Source organism: Pleurodeles waltl, chromosome 12 (genome assembly GCF_031143425.1).
Source record: "Pleurodeles waltl isolate 20211129_DDA chromosome 12, aPleWal1.hap1.20221129, whole genome shotgun sequence".
NCBI lineage: Eukaryota > Metazoa > Chordata > Amphibia > Caudata > Salamandridae > Pleurodeles > Pleurodeles waltl.
This window is the reverse complement of record NC_090451.1, coordinates 607,694,947-607,712,293: the sequence shown is the minus strand read 5'-3', so window position 1 is coordinate 607,712,293 and position 17,347 is coordinate 607,694,947. Positions and strand designations below refer to the sequence as shown.

At 43.0% G+C, this 17,347-nt stretch overlaps 1 protein-coding gene across 3 annotated transcripts in view; it reads left to right on the top strand.

Annotated features, from left to right (window-relative positions):
• Positions 1-17,347, top strand: part of ARHGEF11 (Rho guanine nucleotide exchange factor 11) — a 787,362-nt gene that overhangs the window by 539,834 nt on the left and 230,181 nt on the right. For all 3 annotated transcript variants that reach the window (XM_069217872.1, XM_069217873.1, XM_069217871.1), the window contains 2 exons: positions 6,862-6,941; positions 12,550-12,675. In XM_069217872.1, the coding sequence (XP_069073973.1) occupies positions 6,862-6,941; positions 12,550-12,675 (206 nt within the window). The remainder of the gene's footprint in view (positions 1-6,861; positions 6,942-12,549; positions 12,676-17,347) is intronic.

The following is a 17,347-nucleotide window of genomic DNA, read 5'->3' as shown; positions in this document are numbered from 1 at the left end:
ACCTCTTTCAAGCCCTAGCCAGGCCACACGGGGGTGACAATGCTAACGTACAAGCCGCCACACACCTTGGCCCATCCTCCGTGTTAGCTAATTTTAGTGCTCGCCTAGGCCCGATCTGGCCTCTGTGCCTCCACATGTGCATTGAGTTTTGGGCTGTGCACAAGCCACCAGCAGCCAGTGACACAGAGGAGCAGGCCTCCTCCACTCGGCACTCCACCTCAGACCATACAGGAAAGGGGACGAAATCGCTTTTGCCGGCTCTTGCGTTATTGACCTGCCCCCGCCTGTACTCACAGGCAGCCTCTGAATGCAAATTGATCATGGGCGACCGCTGCTGTCCGTCCTCCGAGGTGACTTGCGAGAGCCAAGCCTCTACAGTCACTGGGTAACGCCGGTCTTCTGGTCTTCGGTGATAGTGAGTCCCGGCTGCATGCCTCCAGCTTCCCTCATGCATACAGATGCTACCCCACCATCACCAAGCTGGGTGTGGCTTCAAGATGCCCATTGCTGGCCCGCTCATCTGCTGTGTCAGCTACTCACAGGATCATTCCTTACACCTGCATTAATTATTTTGGCCCCCGCTTTGGTGCACTGCTCTCACCTGGCTGGGGGGGTCACCTGGGGGAGAAGTGAGGAAAATACTCTGCCAAAACACTCCATTATGGTGGGTTAAGGGTCCTACATCAGAAGCTTAGGGGAGACTCGTCTTGTTGGGTCTCTTCCGTGGCCATGCACCCTTTAATCGTCCTATCAAAGGTCGCCATATGGGAGATAAGCTCTCCTCAGAGAACTGCTTTTGCAGCATCCCATTTGGTTGCAGGCGGCACATCTCCCATGTCATTTTTTGGAAAGTAGTGTTCTATGGTTGCTTTGATATGATTGTGGATGGCTGAATCTCTAAGCGATACATTGTTGAGGATCCATGGCTGAGGGAACGAACATTGTGGGGCTACCAAAGTGGACCTGGTCAAAGAGAGCGCTAATGTCCGTTTTGGTGTCAATAAGATTGGGCAGTAAAGACCGGGAAATCAAAATGTAATCAGTTTTAGAATATGTCTTGTGGACATTAGAATAAAATATATAGTCCTGCACCTGGGGCTAGTGGTGGTGCCAGGCATCTGTCAAGGTCAGTTCTAGTACACCCCAAGTCAGGGCTGTGGGTGAGCGAGGTTCATCCTGTCAAGGTTGGGAATGTTTGAAAAAATGGTCTAGTGGGACATTAAAGTCACCACAGAGCACCATTTTGCATCTATGGAAATGGGAGATCCTTGGAAAAAAATCAGTGTAGAACTCATCTCCATTAGGACCAGAGATCGAAGCTATGGACAGTGGGGTAGAGATAAATGTGCCTGGTATGCCTGTCTGTCGACCGTCATGATCCTTGTAGGTGCTCTCTAAGATGAAGGAGAGGTCTCTCCAAGTAAGGTTGCCACTCCCCAGGACTTACATGTGTAACAAGAGTGGAATTTTGTGGGATACCAATAGGAGTGAAGATGTTTAGTGTCAGTTCGGAGGAGCTGCGTCTCTTGCAGAAGTGCCACATCCACCTCATTGCAGCGTAACCAGTTTATTAGTGCCCTAAGTTTGAGCAGGATATTGAAGCCCTGTATATTAACGGATACTACATGGAGGGTGGTCATACGAAAGCATGTGTATATATTCTCTGCGCCTCCAGGGTAAAACAGTATGGGTGTGGCTCCCACCTCCCCGGCTGTAATTTGCACTTATGTGTCAACAACAATAACGTGTCAACAAAGCACATAACTATCAATAACAAAAGTAAAGGGCCAAGCAACAGAAAGGCCACCGAGCCACCAGTCAGCAAACAGGAATTGAATCAAAAGACAAAGATTAATAAAACTGCAAGAAAGAATAATGTAAACAGCAATACAGAAGGGGCAAGTTCGTGATTTGTCTGAAGCAGCAGCCCCCCCTCCCCCACCACCACCACCCATATAATCAGAACGAGGAAGAAGAATCAGCTATTGGGTGGAGAAGGAAAAAAAAAACCTTCAGTATATAACAGATAAAGCTAGGGTGACCCACTTTTTTTTCTCTGGGTTAGCATTTGGGCCAACTCGGCTATATAACATCTTATCTATTACCTGGTTTGGCTTTGTTTTAAAAAACCTAAATGAATTGAGCCTGCTTGATATGTTCAATACACCCACCGCTTTAAATAAGAATGACAAGCTGAAAGTCAAGTCTAGTTTTCTTGAGATTTATAAATCCCAAAGACTGGCCACTGAACTTACCAAAAGCTCTATTAGAGACTGCTACACCTTCCTGGCTATCCTGCTATGTATTAACTTTAGAACTTTCACACTGGAAAATATCGCTTCTTTTCTGTTTCTGGGGCGGCATGGTGTGGCATCTCCTGTATTTCTCAAATCTTTATGGTTTCATATGAAGCCCCTTGTGATGGCTGTCAGAGCAAACATTACTTCACTACTTCTGTCTTTTTGTAAATTTTACAGACTTTTCTTTTGGTTCTTCCTTAAGCCTATTTTAAGGTTTTTAGGGTTTTATCTCTAGCTGTTAGGTAGTCCTGATGTCTGTCATAGAGTTTCCTCTTTCCTCAAAGTAGCAGTGAAGTGCAGGAAATCGATGAAGAGCTAAGCCTATAAATGCTATGTTTCAGCCTCTGGCATTTTAACCTGTACACACTGAAGCTTGAATCGGCAATGCTGAGGGACCGTTTTAATTATTTTTTCTCATATTCCATTTTATTTCATATTTCAATACAAGATTATGGAGTACTGGGGTATATTTTGCTTGCCAATCGTCTTTTAAGAAGTCACAAAATGTCAAGAAGGGCTGGGGCACACAAAGTACCGTAGTGATTGTAGAGATCACTGGATTGTAATGGGATTGACCCATTTTTCTGCCGCCCTGCTGTATGCACTTTAGTGTTTATGTATTTGCTGAATTCCTTTTCCCATGTTGCTATGCTGGATGCTCTTTACTCTGCTGTATGTTGATTTTATTTTTTTTAACCTTTTATGGCAATTGCTGTGCCGAATTATGCACACATTTGATTGATCAATGAACATGCTGCCCTACTGAATGCACTTTACTGTTTATGCATTGATAAATTGTTTTTACCATGTTGCTATGTTGGATACATTCTGTTCTGTTGTCTTTTGAATTTTATTAAACTCTTATGGCCACTTGTTTTGCCGAATAAGTACACAATTGAATTGCATATAGAGCCCTGAGATTAAGGAGAAAAGAGAGACGGACTGCCCCAACACTTGGCAACAGTCCCTCGGTTTCTGTAGGTTCATATGGAAAAGATTAACACCCTCCACTTACCCATTCTGCACCTTGGATGAAATTAGGTCGTGGAGGTGAAGAAAGGAGGTCAGTGAGATGTTCACTTTCTACCTTCACTCCATCATCCTTGACCAGGAACATGGTAACCTTGGACCTCTGGAAGCGGGGTTTTTGATGATTGACATGCAGGACCAAATAAAGGATTCCTTAGGGTCTTGAGGTTCACGAGGTAGGTGACATGCCACTTACTTTCTTTTACCTCTTAGGGCCCAGACCATCTGTTTTGTAGGGCCATGGACTCCACTGGCTCCATCACGCTCACACTTTTTGGTCAGGCTTCTGGCCATACCACTGTTTCATAATGTCCTGGCTGGCTTCCAGGTTCTCCTTCACCCTCTTCTAGAAGTGCTTCATCTGGGTAGCAGAACACCAGTATGTACATTAACACATCCTGAGGAGCTTTTGTGGGAGCTTGCTCCCAACCCTCCTTCATGAGTCTGAGAGTCTTTTTGACAGGGTGCCAATGCAGACGCTCAAAGGGGCTGGATCCATCCCCTTCTTTGGTACCTTCCTGTATGCATATATAGGCATGACAGGAAGACCTGCCACTTCTGCCTCAAGGGCTCTGATAGGTCATTGATCATGTCTTTATGGGTCTTGTTTGAACCTCTCAACGAACTCATTGGTTTGGGGGTGGTAGGGTGTGGATAACTTGTATGTTAGCCCATGCTTTTCCCACATGAACTCCATGTACGCTGACATGGTTTGCACCACAGTCAGACACTTCCTCCTGGGGAATCCCACACAAGAAATATCGCCTTCAGTGGCCTGGCCACTGCATGTTCAATAACTATCCTCATATGTAGAGCCCCTGGGTACCAGGTGGCATGCTCCACCAAAACCAAGATGAACCCACATTGTATTCTGGCTGTGTGGTCTCCTTGGAGGGACAGAAATCTGACGTCTGTGATACCCGGTGGAACAAAGACTCACTATGAACATCATGGAGCCTCATACCATCCACCTGCCTGTTAAAGCCTTTCTTGCAACCTCGAAGGGAAGGTCTCTGCAGGGGGAAACATCCTTTTTTCCAAAGGTCGTGGTTAACGAAAGTGCAACAACGCTTTTTTTAACCACAACTTCGTTTTTTTGTGCCTTAACTACGTATGTTCTGAACAACGAACATGCGTGGTTAAGGTACAAAGAAGGGACTTGGCGAAGGTAAGTGTGGGTTTAGGTTTTGGGGGGGGGGGGTCAGGGGGTTTTGGGGGGGTGGGGCGTTTTTGGTTTTGGGGAGTGGGTGGGGGGTCAGGGGGTTTTAGGTTTTGGGTGGGGTTGGGGGGTGGGACGTTTTTGGTTTTGGGGTGGGTTTCGATAATCATCGGTTTTAGGTTTTGGGGAGGTGGGGCGTTTTTGGTTTTGGGGAGTGGGTGGGGGGTCGGGGGTTTTAGGTTTTGGGGTGGGGTTGGTGGGGTGAGGGATGTAGGGTGAATGGTGCCTATTTCTAATGATTTTATCAGGAATGCCTTTACAACGAAATATTGTTGTTAAGGCATTCGTGGTAAAATCATTAGTAGTAGCAACGAGGTCGGTGTTCCGACCTCGTTGTTAAGGCAGTAGTTTTTTTTGCAGTCGTTGTTTCGTCGTACAGTCCTCTGCAGGTCCTAACAGATAACAGCAAGCAGGGTGGCATGCCACCTTGGATCTTGTGCCAAGAGCCACTTTTCTTTTTGGAGATGACTGGACAACCAGGGGATCTCCCTAATCGATAATCATCTGGCGGGGTTTACTAAATGTTAGGGTGACCAGCTCAGCAGACATCAACCGGAAAACCATGAATGATGTTGTTCTATTTGGGGTAATATTTGGTCTGTTTTAGGAAGTTTCAGCTTGATTCCCCCCTTAGACCAAGATGTTGGATCTTCTCTTGTTTGTTTTATCTTTAGCACAGTGAGACTTTGCGGTGGTCGCAGTTAAAGACTGCTTTTCAGCCTTCTCACCCTTTTTAAGTTTACCTGACTTACTTCTTCTCCTGTTGTGGTGCGGTTTAAAACACATTTTCACTAAAGCCTGTAATTGTGCCACACTGGTACCTTAACTTGATCCTTGTGTTTATGATGTACATGCAGTTCCAGTCCATGCACAGATGTCAATCCATCCTCTACTTTACTTTTATTGGAGTACTACGTAGACAGCAAACTCTTAAAGGGCTTTGCTGGATAGGGAAGGTGGTGCAGAATCGAATATTGTCCATGTGGGCCATTCTCTTCATAAAGGAATGATAAGCCTACCTCAAGAAAGAACTTCCTGAGGACGCACAAGCTTACTCCTCCCAAACCAAAGGTGCCTCGATTGCATTGGTGAGAGGTGTTCCCATCATAGACATCTGCCAGACTGCGACATGAACATTCTTGTGTATGTTCACCAAACACTACTGCCTCAACAGTCAAGTCCGCAGAGAAGGCAGTTTTACCTACTCGGTTCTGTACTTTTTGGTGTGAGTCCAGTCTACAGACTCCATCTTTTTGGGAGGTATTTTTGGGTATCTAGCCTGTAGGTGAGGAATCTGGAGATAGAAGTATCCAGCAAAAGTATATGTTACATATTTTGTGTAACACTCTTTCTGGTGGATACTGTGTCTAACTTCAGATTCTTCACTGCCCTCCCTACTTCATGGTCTTTGGAATGGACTACTGTATCTTTTAAAAGGTCAAAGTTAGTTTTGGCACCTCCCCTCAAGTTTTTCAGGACTGATCCAACTCTGAGTGCCCAAGAGTGAAAGATAAAACTGATGCCAGCATGCAGATGAAGCTCCTACAATATGGCTCTGTACCATCGCTTTCAGAACAGGGCGAGGTCTTTGTGACGTCTGACAGCACCAATTACCAGTGTGTGTGAAAAATTACTGTTTACAAATTTAAGGCTCAGTCTGGCCCCTGCAGTTAATATATAGGTGAGCAATCTATGGTTAGAAAGAGCCTTACTAAAGGGAAGTAACTTATTCTTCTGGCTTTCCTGAAGCTACGTTGGATAATTAATATTAACCTAACTGGCGGGCTTGTTGCTTTGTGATTGCATTGAGGCCGATGTAAGCATATCTTGTAAATTATATGAATATCTAATGTCTACCAGCATATCGCATTGATGGTAGTGGTTGTGTTGTCCAAACTTAGAGTGCCAGTTAAAGGTGTGTCTACAATAGAAGATGTGACCATTCCAGGTGACACTTAGAAAATCATATTACCTCAAAAGTGGATTGTAGTATTGCAGGGTGGCATGTGATGTTGTGAGACTTGGTGCCAAATTTAAACCAGGCACCCATGACTGCATTTGTTCAACTTTGCCACAGGGTGAACATCAGTACATTTGGTCTTTTACTGCCTTACCTTTTTGATCACTTTTTGTCCTGTAAAAGTTTAATGCAATGGGTAGTAAATGTACACAGCTCTTTTCCAAAGTTTTTAGTTTGATAAACATGAAAAATATGGTTTCACAGTCTCAGCCAACCTAAATCTGATTATTTCTCTCTCTCTCTCTCTCTGTCCTACCTCAAATTACTCCTCTTGTCACCATCACGTGTATCAGATTCTCTGGCAGAGTCCATGAAGAAGCTAAGAGAAGAAGGACCAATCATCCAAGAGATCGGTGACCTCATGCTATCCAGGGTATGAATTTATTTGAGAGTGTTTTTTTTCAGATGTTTTTAGAAGTTTTCACCTCTTGGCTCTTATTTTGTTGCTCACAATAAGTGTTGTGACTTTGTGCAAGAGATTGAAGTTACTAGTACCATCTGCTCATTGGAGCCTAAAGTGATACTGCTGTTTTATTGACATTGGGTCCAGTAGCTGCAGAATCTTTTAAACCTCGGTCCTTTTGAAGGCACACTTTAGTTGGGGTCCTAAAGAGAAACCATAGCCTGCCACTCTGTAGTAGGGATCAATGCAGAAGTATAGCCACAGACGAATAGCAGATGGTGAAAAAAAAAACAAGCACCATTGAGCAGTAGCATAATTTTAGACCTTCTTGTAATCACGGAAAACATTAAATAATACATAAGGAGGTCTAGTGGAACAGAATGCGCAGTATTGTCTGTTTGATCCAAATGGGAACGGAGTTATAGCGGTTGATAGATAGTTCACAAGAAGAACTCTTTTAACACTTACAAATTTTCACAGATTACATCTTGCAAGGTTTAGAGACACAATGGGAAATATTAATTACTGGTAGTAGGGCAGACGTCTCCAAGATGTTAATATTACCCACACCCCCCCCTTAGTGTCCCTCAGTAAAAGTGCAGAATATAATTCACTGTCATCTGGGAAGAGCAAACAAACATTGAGATTCTCATAATTGCTCTTTGCTGAGACCACAATGCAAATTATACATGGTGTACTATCTTTGTAAAGTGAGATTACATTTAACACACTAAAAGAAAGCACCTTTATTAATCCAAAATGTATCAGTGTCATCCTCTGTGCTGAAGGACATCTCTTTGCTGGCACACTGTGTGTGCAACCAAACATTGAAAATGGAGCAGTGTCTAGAGATAGTCAGTGTCACACCACTGAAATGTTTCCAGTTATTCTAATGCAAAATATCAAGCAGTCTACAGCAGAGCATGAAACAACCTTAGACATGTCTAGTTTATCCCCTCCAATATAAACAGTCATGGGTCCAGAGGAAGGGTTAAGGCTGTGATATCTCTAATGAGCCAGTGGGTATTGCACTCGCAATAGCATTTATCACCATGCCTTAGGCTGATTGTTTGTAACTTACAGGTCATCAGTGGACATAGAACTTTTCTGCTATTTTCTTAGTCAGTTTCTGTACTTTCATCTCTCACTTCTGGATGTATTTCAGTTCATTCTCTGTGCCCAAACATGTTAAATATCGTGTTTGCTTTTGAAGTCTGACATGACTAAGAAAGAATGGAGTGATTTCCCAAGTATTCTTTAGCCCGAACTGGTTAAATATATCAGATGCATAATTGACTAATGTTTGAAGGTCTGAACTGCCAGTAATATGTACTATTCAGTCAGTGAACATTGGATCCTTCACTTAGTTCAGTCATGATCCAGAATATAAAGAAGGGCTGTTAATACACCAATGAGTGTATTGTTACGCATACATCCAAAGTATCTTAGGCTATTAGATATTGTCTAGTCTTGTTCTCTTTCCAAAACACTGAACCAATTCAGCTCTTATTTCTGTATGCTGTTCTTTTACATTTTGTAACACTAGACCTTTGTTTGTTCTCATCCATACCTATAGATTTGTGATCTGTTGACCAGTGACCACTTTTTGTTTCCAAGCGGGTCATCTTTTTAAGTCTTTTGTAGTTTAACTTGGGGGTAGAGTGGGGGAACAGGTAGGTGCTTTGAGTTGTTTGTGTTTAACAATGAATGTTAAAGGGACATTTTGAAAATCTTTAAAGTACATGCTGTATGCTCCAAACAGGATTCTTTTATAAACCTATCCTACTTCAGAGTGCATGTACCCTCCGGTTATGATGACCCTCACGTTTAGATGCTGGAGTCTGGAGAACTTGAGTTTCCTGCATTGTCATGAAGATTGACAGCAATAGCACATTACTGACACAAATGGTCTCAAGAGCCGACTAGATTAGTCACAGACGTGATGTGTGCAGCATCATTACCAATTGGAATTTAGCCCCAGGTGAGGTGCAGGTGATAGAGAAATGGGTCCCTTCAACACTATAAAAGCGGCACACAAACACTTTGTAAGGATTATTATTAAGTGTCATTATTCCGAAAATTATGAAAGTAAGGCTTATCATTATAATAAAACCTTTAGCAATTAAAAATGGTATGAGGCTGAATATGACAATCTCCTCAAACATCATTCCGGGCAAATCCATAACAAATTAATCTAAAATTCCGTTACTTCTGTGTGTAATTCTATTATTAGTATCTTGTTGCTGAGCCATGTAACCCTGCATGAACTGATACCAAAAGGGCTTCATGTCAGCGACCCATCTGTCAGTCTCTCTCCTAGCAAAGAGTTTGTTTTCTCTGCCTTTCCCAAAGTTAGGTCAATTTAATATTTTGCCTTCTTTATTATTTTTATAGAGAATTTAAAGACCTGCTTGTTCGGAATTCCTTTGGAAGCTTGTGGTTGCTATACTAAGCTAAAAACAATGGAAATGGAAAAGCATTTGCAGCCACATTCACTGTGAACATTTATAGGAGAATGGGAATATCCCATTCCTAGCTGAAGCAGTATGAGCCGAAGACTTGGCAGTTGTGCACACATAGCTAAAAACTAAATTTATGTTAATGCTAATGCCTGATTTCGTGCCTACACACATAAGCTAAATAAGTCATGCAGTCAGCAATATTTAATGAGTAGACATGCACCTTGCTAGTATTAGTCAAAGCATGTATTCCATGCCAATACTGTGAAATGTATGAGAGTATGCCTGCATCTGACTGCAGTACAGATTTATTTTTCAGAACAATTTAGAAAAGCAACGTAGATCCATTACCAAAAGATGCATGATATTTTTCCATCAGCTTTTTTCTCACACAACTTCCTCTATCTTAATGCATGGTTCATGGAGCGTGATTCATCATTATACATTTATGCCAGTTTTCCTTTTTCTTAATGTGTGGTTCATGGATCATTTTTCAGCATTGCAAATCTGTGCCAGTGGTACTGAAATTCATCATTCCTCTGCCCGATCTCTGACCGTAGGTTTACACTTCCTTTAAAGCTTACTCACCACTAACAATGTCATCTCATGTGTAGTTTTGAAATAAAATGTCTTAAACTTGGACTCCTCTAAATAAGAAACTCCAGCCTTATGGATGTCCTCCATTTTAGCACCCAAGATGAATGCCTAAAATGTCATATTGTCCCCATTTTTTAGTAGTCCCCAGTTCGAAAGATAAACGTTTGGAACTGGTAAGTCCACCCACATTATCAGCGTCATCAGGTGTGTGTGATGCATTAGGGGCAAATAATGTTTCAGAGCAGTCAGCAGATGCCTGCATGCCTGACAACTCTATCATATAGTAAATAGTTAACACTTTTTCTGACACTGGACTACACACAAATTTGGATAATCCATGAAGGTGTGACCTTGGTGATTTGCTTGTTTAATGTGGCTCATCTTTTGGATCTGTTGGTGATAAATTGCTTCAGAGGAAAAAGGGGAGTCCCATAAGAACTGGAAACCGTTCTTGCCAACTTGAATAGAGTACTTGTTCATTCCACTGTCACTTTATGGATCTTTGCCTAAGCCAGATCTCTGGATATTATAATGTATGGCAGAAAGGCTAAATTATTATGCCTTTTATACATTCATGATTAAAAGTCTCTGATTCTTTGAACAAGGCTGCGTGAGAAGCAAGCTACCGATTTCACTTCAAATGTATATAGTGGCTCAAAGTAGTCTTGGTGGAGTTTATCTTGAATACTAGAAGTTCCATCTCTTGTTTTTGGGTCAGGTCTTATTTTTTTTAAATGATTGAAAAACAGATTTTTATGGTATAAGGTGTTTCAGTTTCTTCTCATTCTAGGACATGAATGTTCATGTCGTCCACATTACCACTTTGTTACCTCCACACCGGACGACTGATAGTGTTAGTTTTGTGCTGCGTTGGTGATAATAGTCTGAAAACATGTCTAGACAACGTCCAGAAGTACTCCAGACAAAGTTAGGTACAGCAAAGAACGAACAAGCTAAAATCGAGGCTCGTTATTTTGTGCAAAGAAGAAAAACTGTGTGGAGACATCTACTTGTTTATCACTCCCTCTTGTCTGTAGTTGTAAAATGTTGCTAACATCAATTGTAAATTAATTGACATGAGTTGCAATCCCCAGTCCGATGTTCAGGTAGCTTATTATTTGTGAAGAAGTACATTGTTGAAGTTGCATAATATCATAGATTAGCAATTATATAGTTGATGACTTTTGAGATCAAGCCCCTTCTTACCAGCTCAATGAAATAATACACTTTCAAATCTGATGAGTTGTATGTGGGAGTTAAAGATATTACTGTATGATGAGATATTACTACTAAATCATTAAAATCTATAGATATTTTGTTAAAGAATAGCTAATGTCCATATTAGGAATATATTATTTCAAAATAGTGTCACTCACTACCCAAGCAGGTATTGCAGATTTCCAGTGTTTGTGATGGCTGTAGTTCTGCACCCAGTCAAATGTGTTGCCAGACATGCATTCGAACAATAATAATCCATGGCTGATCATTGTTAAATCAGGAATAATCATGATTTGCCCAGGTAAATGCAGGGTTAAGAAGCTGTTAGAGATTGAAGTGGAGCTGAAAGGAAGTTCAGACTGTCCCCCTCTTTACCAGTGATATTGTTGTGATTGCCTCATTCCAGATCCCTGATAGGCCATTGACAAGATGGCCATTAGCATCCTCCCTGGCAGACTGCCCACTGGAACCTTGTGGAAATGATGGGGAACGGTCTTGGTTTGTAAACCAAGGGTGGAATAGGGGAATTGTAACCTTCCTTGTTAACAGTTAGCAAACATTAATAAACAGTATGTAAGGAATGCAGTTTTCAAAATTGCAAAGTATAGTTTCCTGATAAGTTATTTTGTAGTAAACATTGATTTGGAGTTCAGTTTTGTCATTTTTTTGTTTCCATTGCTCATTTTATGTACTTGCTTTTTCGTTCAAATATTTTTACATAGATGCATTGAACTTATGTTTAGAGAGTAAGCTCAGTTGACCTCCAGCTGTACCATGAAAAGAAATGAGCTAGATATCTGGATCCCTAAGATGTTTGAGATCCAAATATGCTTTGGGGGTTGGGTAGAGGGTGGTGATAATTCTCTCTCTACCTTGGATCTCATGATTTTATGCATCTTTGTTTTGCTGCCTTTGCTCATTTTAAGTTAGACTTTGAATTGGCTTGCACACAGTTAAGGCCAGGTGCCCGATATATTTGTGATCTTGCATAATGAGCCCACATAGAGTTACTTGTAATTATTATGTGTATTCCATTTGTGCTTAATTTACATCAGGCAATTACATTTGACTTCTAGCTAACATATCCAATGTTTGTTCTTGCTAAATTTGTATCAATTTACATATTGTCAGACACGCTTCCTTAATCTGTATGGTTAAATTTGGATTTAGACTCATGCACTTTGTAAACTTCCATAGAATTTCAACTGGTAAAACACATGGGTGGGCAGAAAACTCTGAACATGACAGTGGAAAGCATTTGCTGATTTCAGGCTTTATGACAATTTTTCTTTGAATATATCTAGTTTGATGGGTCTGCTGGAGAAGAGATAAAGCAGGAAGCTGCAAGGTTTTGCTGTTTTCAGTCTTTTGCCCTGGAGTTGATCAAAACCAAGCAACGGAAGGAGCCCCGATTTAACCTATTCATGCAGGTATGTCTTTCTGCTTATAGTCCTAAACTTGCTTAACACAATATCTATTTAAAATAAAGAAGCTTGTTCAGGGGTGGGAAGATCTTTGGGTAAGATAAGTAGTGAATATGTCCTGGAGGCCTTGTGTTTGCTCTACTAATTGAGGTCCAAAATAATTTTTAAGGTTTTGTCCTTAATACATACTTTTTTCAGCATTTTACTTTGTTCATAGATCCACACAGTTGTGATACTTTAACATACCTGCCTATCTTCTTAATTTTGGGTGACCATAATTCCGCCGGGGAGCTGAAAAGGCATCCACACTGCCCTAGGAGGCTGTTCCCAATATGTTTTCTGCCCATTTTATGGCAAGAGACCTCTAACTGATATGTCCTCTTTTGAGAGCATTCTAATGATTTTGCCAATATTTTTCCAAGATTTCACCTGACGTAACTTTCTTTAAACTTCTACTAGGTTTGCTTTGGAGCCGTTACGCAGCACTTAAGTTCTATAGCTGACAGTAACTGAGGCATTTCACTGTTCTTTTGTTTAGGTTGTGGAATTCACTGCTTGCTACTTTAACTGATGAACAGGTGAATCTATGAATGATATAGTGTAACAAAGTACTGTGGTGCAATTGCAGTTTGAGAGATTCATATGAAAAGCACTTATCCTTGTTGGCAGTGTATGTACAGCACACATACTTGGAAGTTGGAGTGCGTCTGTGGAATGGGTGGGACGATGGCTGGAGGTTTAGCCAAATACACATGATGAATCGACAAAGATGCAGCACAGTTGCTTTGCATGCGTAATTAGATAATATTGTGCCCCATGGGAATGCAACAGCACAGGGATCGAGAGTGTACAAGTGGGCTATTGTTTTTTTTTAAATGGAGAAGGTGGGAGTATTGGGTGGTAGGAATATTCTGCCTCCACGCAGATGTGTAGGAAGCAGGAGATCGGGACACCAGATCCGATTAGGAGCACCCGAATGCCTGCTGCCCAGAACAATGCCTGGACTGAGAGATGGAGTGAATAAGAAGAGCCGAGAGGGCCTTATGCTACTGGAGATTGGGAGACAGCACATATGACCAAGAGAGGAGAGTGCCGGCCCTGAGGCATCCTGGTGGCGGCAGTTTTGCTCTAAAACCCCTCCCACCGATTGCTGTGGCGAGCACTGCTGTGGGTTCACAAGGCCGAGAGGGTAAGCTCTTAGGGCCAGCACTCAGTCACCTGTCCATCGGAAGTACCAGTGATTGGCCCTAAATGTGACTCCACATTGACAGTGACACTGTGGGAGAACCACCAAGGTAACCCAGACATATGGCTTATCCTGTGCCACAGAAGAGTCCTACCCTTACAATCTTTGGCAATAGGTGGAGGACTGGCTCTTATGGGTTGCTAGGCGGGAATGAACTGCCCCCCTTTACCAGAACAGTGGAAGGCTGATCTGCCAAAAGGTTTATAGTGAAGCCTCCCTATATTGACCCATCTAGTGAAATGAGTACGGGGAATGTGTGGGTCTGCTGGTTCCTGATCACCTTCTACGATAATAGAATGTTACCCACCACCACCAAGGACACATGACCCACGCTTCCTGATAACGGTGTCATCATGGCGGCGATCCAAGAGTCTAAGGGCGGCGTTGGAATCTAAATTTGGGGAAGTGTCTCCTTGTTGAGACAAGACCGCCGGAATGTGGCAGCAAGAGTAATGGCAGCAGAAGTTAGACTGTCAGAGTTAGAAGATACCACACATTCCCAAAGGAAGGACTTGACCTTAATAAAAACAATTACTAGGGTTGATGATGAGGAGAATCGGGTGAGGCGCAACAACCTTAGACTTGTGGGTTTTCCAGAGGGGACAGAGGTGACAAATGAGGCAGACTTCCTGGGACAATGGCTCCATTCCACGTTCACATCAAGCAACTTTTCCACCTGGTTTATGATCGAACAAGTGCACAGGGCACCCGCCGTTAGGCCGCCGCCGGGTGCCCCTCCAAGAGCAATCATTGCATGCTTCCTAAACTTAGATGATTGAGACATAACACTTGGAGAAGGGCAACCATTCGGGACAATTAAAAATAACTCTTCCACAATCATGCTGTTTCCTGAGTATTCCGATTAGGTGCAGAAACAGTAGCATACTTTTTAAGCAGTTAAGGTAGGACTGCGGGCTATACACCTCTAGTACATGCTGCTTTCCCCCGCCAAGTTGAAGGTGATCTTCTAGGATAAAACTCACTTCTTTGAAACTGGAGGTGTCCTGGAGGTGTCCTGGAGGAGAGACCTCCCCTCCGTCCCTTGCAAGACCCTCCCCTCAGGAAAAGCCCGGAGGGAATGGATTGGGGGACAGACCCAAAACCCGGTTCTCAAAGCACAAGCGATGGGCCTGATCAATGAGAGGAGGGGGTAAATCCCTGGAGAGGACTGTCCGAAAGGAAGCGGCTGGACAGCGATCCTCACAATCTGCAAGTGAAAGGCTGAGACCAGAGAAAGCTTACCCCAAAACCAGACTGAGGTGACAATTCAACTAGCATCATAGAAGGAAGAGCATCACAGCTCAGGCAGAGACACCCCTAACTTTGGGCTGAGGTATATGGAACTGGCTTAACTTGAAAATGTTGATCTATGTCAGGAGTTCGATGTGGCGATGGAACCATAAACGGGTAGTTTTGGAGCCCTCTGGTCCTCATGGAGTGGATATGCAGATATGGCCTGTGATAGGAATACCTATTAATTCTCTCCCCATGCCCATTATTTACTTTCCTTCTTACTAGTGTGAGTGGTATGTGTAGTGATTGATGCAGTGTGTATGAGATGTCTTGGAAGAGTGTGAGGACTGATGATAGTGAGACCAGCTGAGCAGGAGGTCCCCATTTCTCCTCTAGCTCGATCTAGAGACCCTGGTTGGATGTGGTCGTGTACGGTGCAGTTCAGTTCAGTTCAGTACAGGTTCTTAGTGTTTACAACAAGGGGGTGTAGAGTGGGGGGGGGTCTACAGGTCTCTCAGGCCTGGTCCTACGACATAGTTGCCTTTGTCAGACATATGGGTTAATACATGTGGGCTGTGAGGGGTAGGCACGGGGGACTGGGATGTTGTAGTTGGGTTTTTTCGGGCTTAATGTTTTTTTGTTAGAAAAGCGGGAAGCGCCTCCGATTTGTTGCAGTGTCTACTTCAGTGACATGATGGAGACTGTTGTGCTGCAAAACAGAAATGATTCACACCCCTGACTTAGACCCTGTACATCGCTCTATTCTTACATTGAATGTCAACGGTCTGGGTAACAAAATCAGGAGCAGTTTTGTTGCAGCCTACATTAAGTGCCTAAAACTGGTTGTGGTTCTCCTACAAGAGACCCACCAATGTATTTCCTAGCCGGAGGTGCTTACAGCGCATTAGCCCATGCAGGCTTTACCTCGGGCTCTGGATGAGTAGCAGTATTGACCCAAAATTGTTCCTCATCCCTCCCTTCCAGGTTCAGAAGTCATGGGTAGACCCCAATGGGATGTATGAAGCAGTTCAGGGCCTTTGGGGGAAGAGTAGATGTCAAGAGCATTATTGTCTATGTGCCCCTGCCCCTTTAATAACCCACCCTAGACATAGTAGTGGCATATTGTTGATAACCGAGTCCTTGCGACACATCATTGGGTGGGATTTAAATGATGTTATGTCCCCTGACCTAGATAAATCAGGTACTGCACCAAACACACCGAGGTAAACACCACTATCTCCATATGCATACACACTAAGGCTTTCTGATCTATGGCACCACCATCATCCAGCAGATAGAGGCTGCTCTTATTACTCAGGCATGGGCAAAATATTTTCTAGATTATAATATATCTTCACACAGCGGAAAGTTGGAGTTGATCCATAAGCAGAATATTTGGATAGGGGACTGTCTGACCACTCCCCACTCTGGATTTCACTGGGACGAAAGCCCTGAGGTTCCGAGTTGGAGTGAAAGCTGAATGCATGGGAACTATGGGATGAGACCGTCTCATGTGAGCTCTGGGTTGATACTGAGCTATACTTTTCAGAAAATAGGGAATCTGTGAACTCTGCAGTCGTTCTGTGGGAGGCTTACAAGACAGTGTTAAGGGACCAAGCACAAAACATCATTGCTTTCAAGAAAAAGAAAGCCTCGAAAGAGGTAGAGGAACTTAAACTAAGACTGATGTGAGCAGAGTCTGTGAATGCGGCTTCGTCGAACCTCCGATGATGAGGGAAACTGATGCCATGCGCATTGAATATCGTGCTTTGGTTCACAATGAAGTGCAAAACTAAATCTTAGCCACGGAACATTGTCTCTATGATACCAGTGACATGGTGGGATCTGTTAGCTTGGCTAGGCCGATGGGAGGTTGAGGCCCAATGGGTGCGCCAAATAGTTGGGACAGATGGTGAAACCTGCACAAGAGAGAGAGGAGTAGCAGAGGAATCTGCAAAATACTATGAAGCCCTCTACAAAGAATGCTCACTTGCTGACTTGCAACACATTGAGGAGTATCTGGACACTGTAGCCATGCTGACCCTCCCAAGAGAGGGCCGTTTGGCCCTGGAGGTGATCTCCCTTGCTGAAGGCAACCATATCAAAGATGATTTGCCTTAAAACACCGGGACCCAATGGCCTCCCAACTGAATTTTGGAAGAAAAATGCAGATATTGGCTCCTCATCTGCACAAGATGT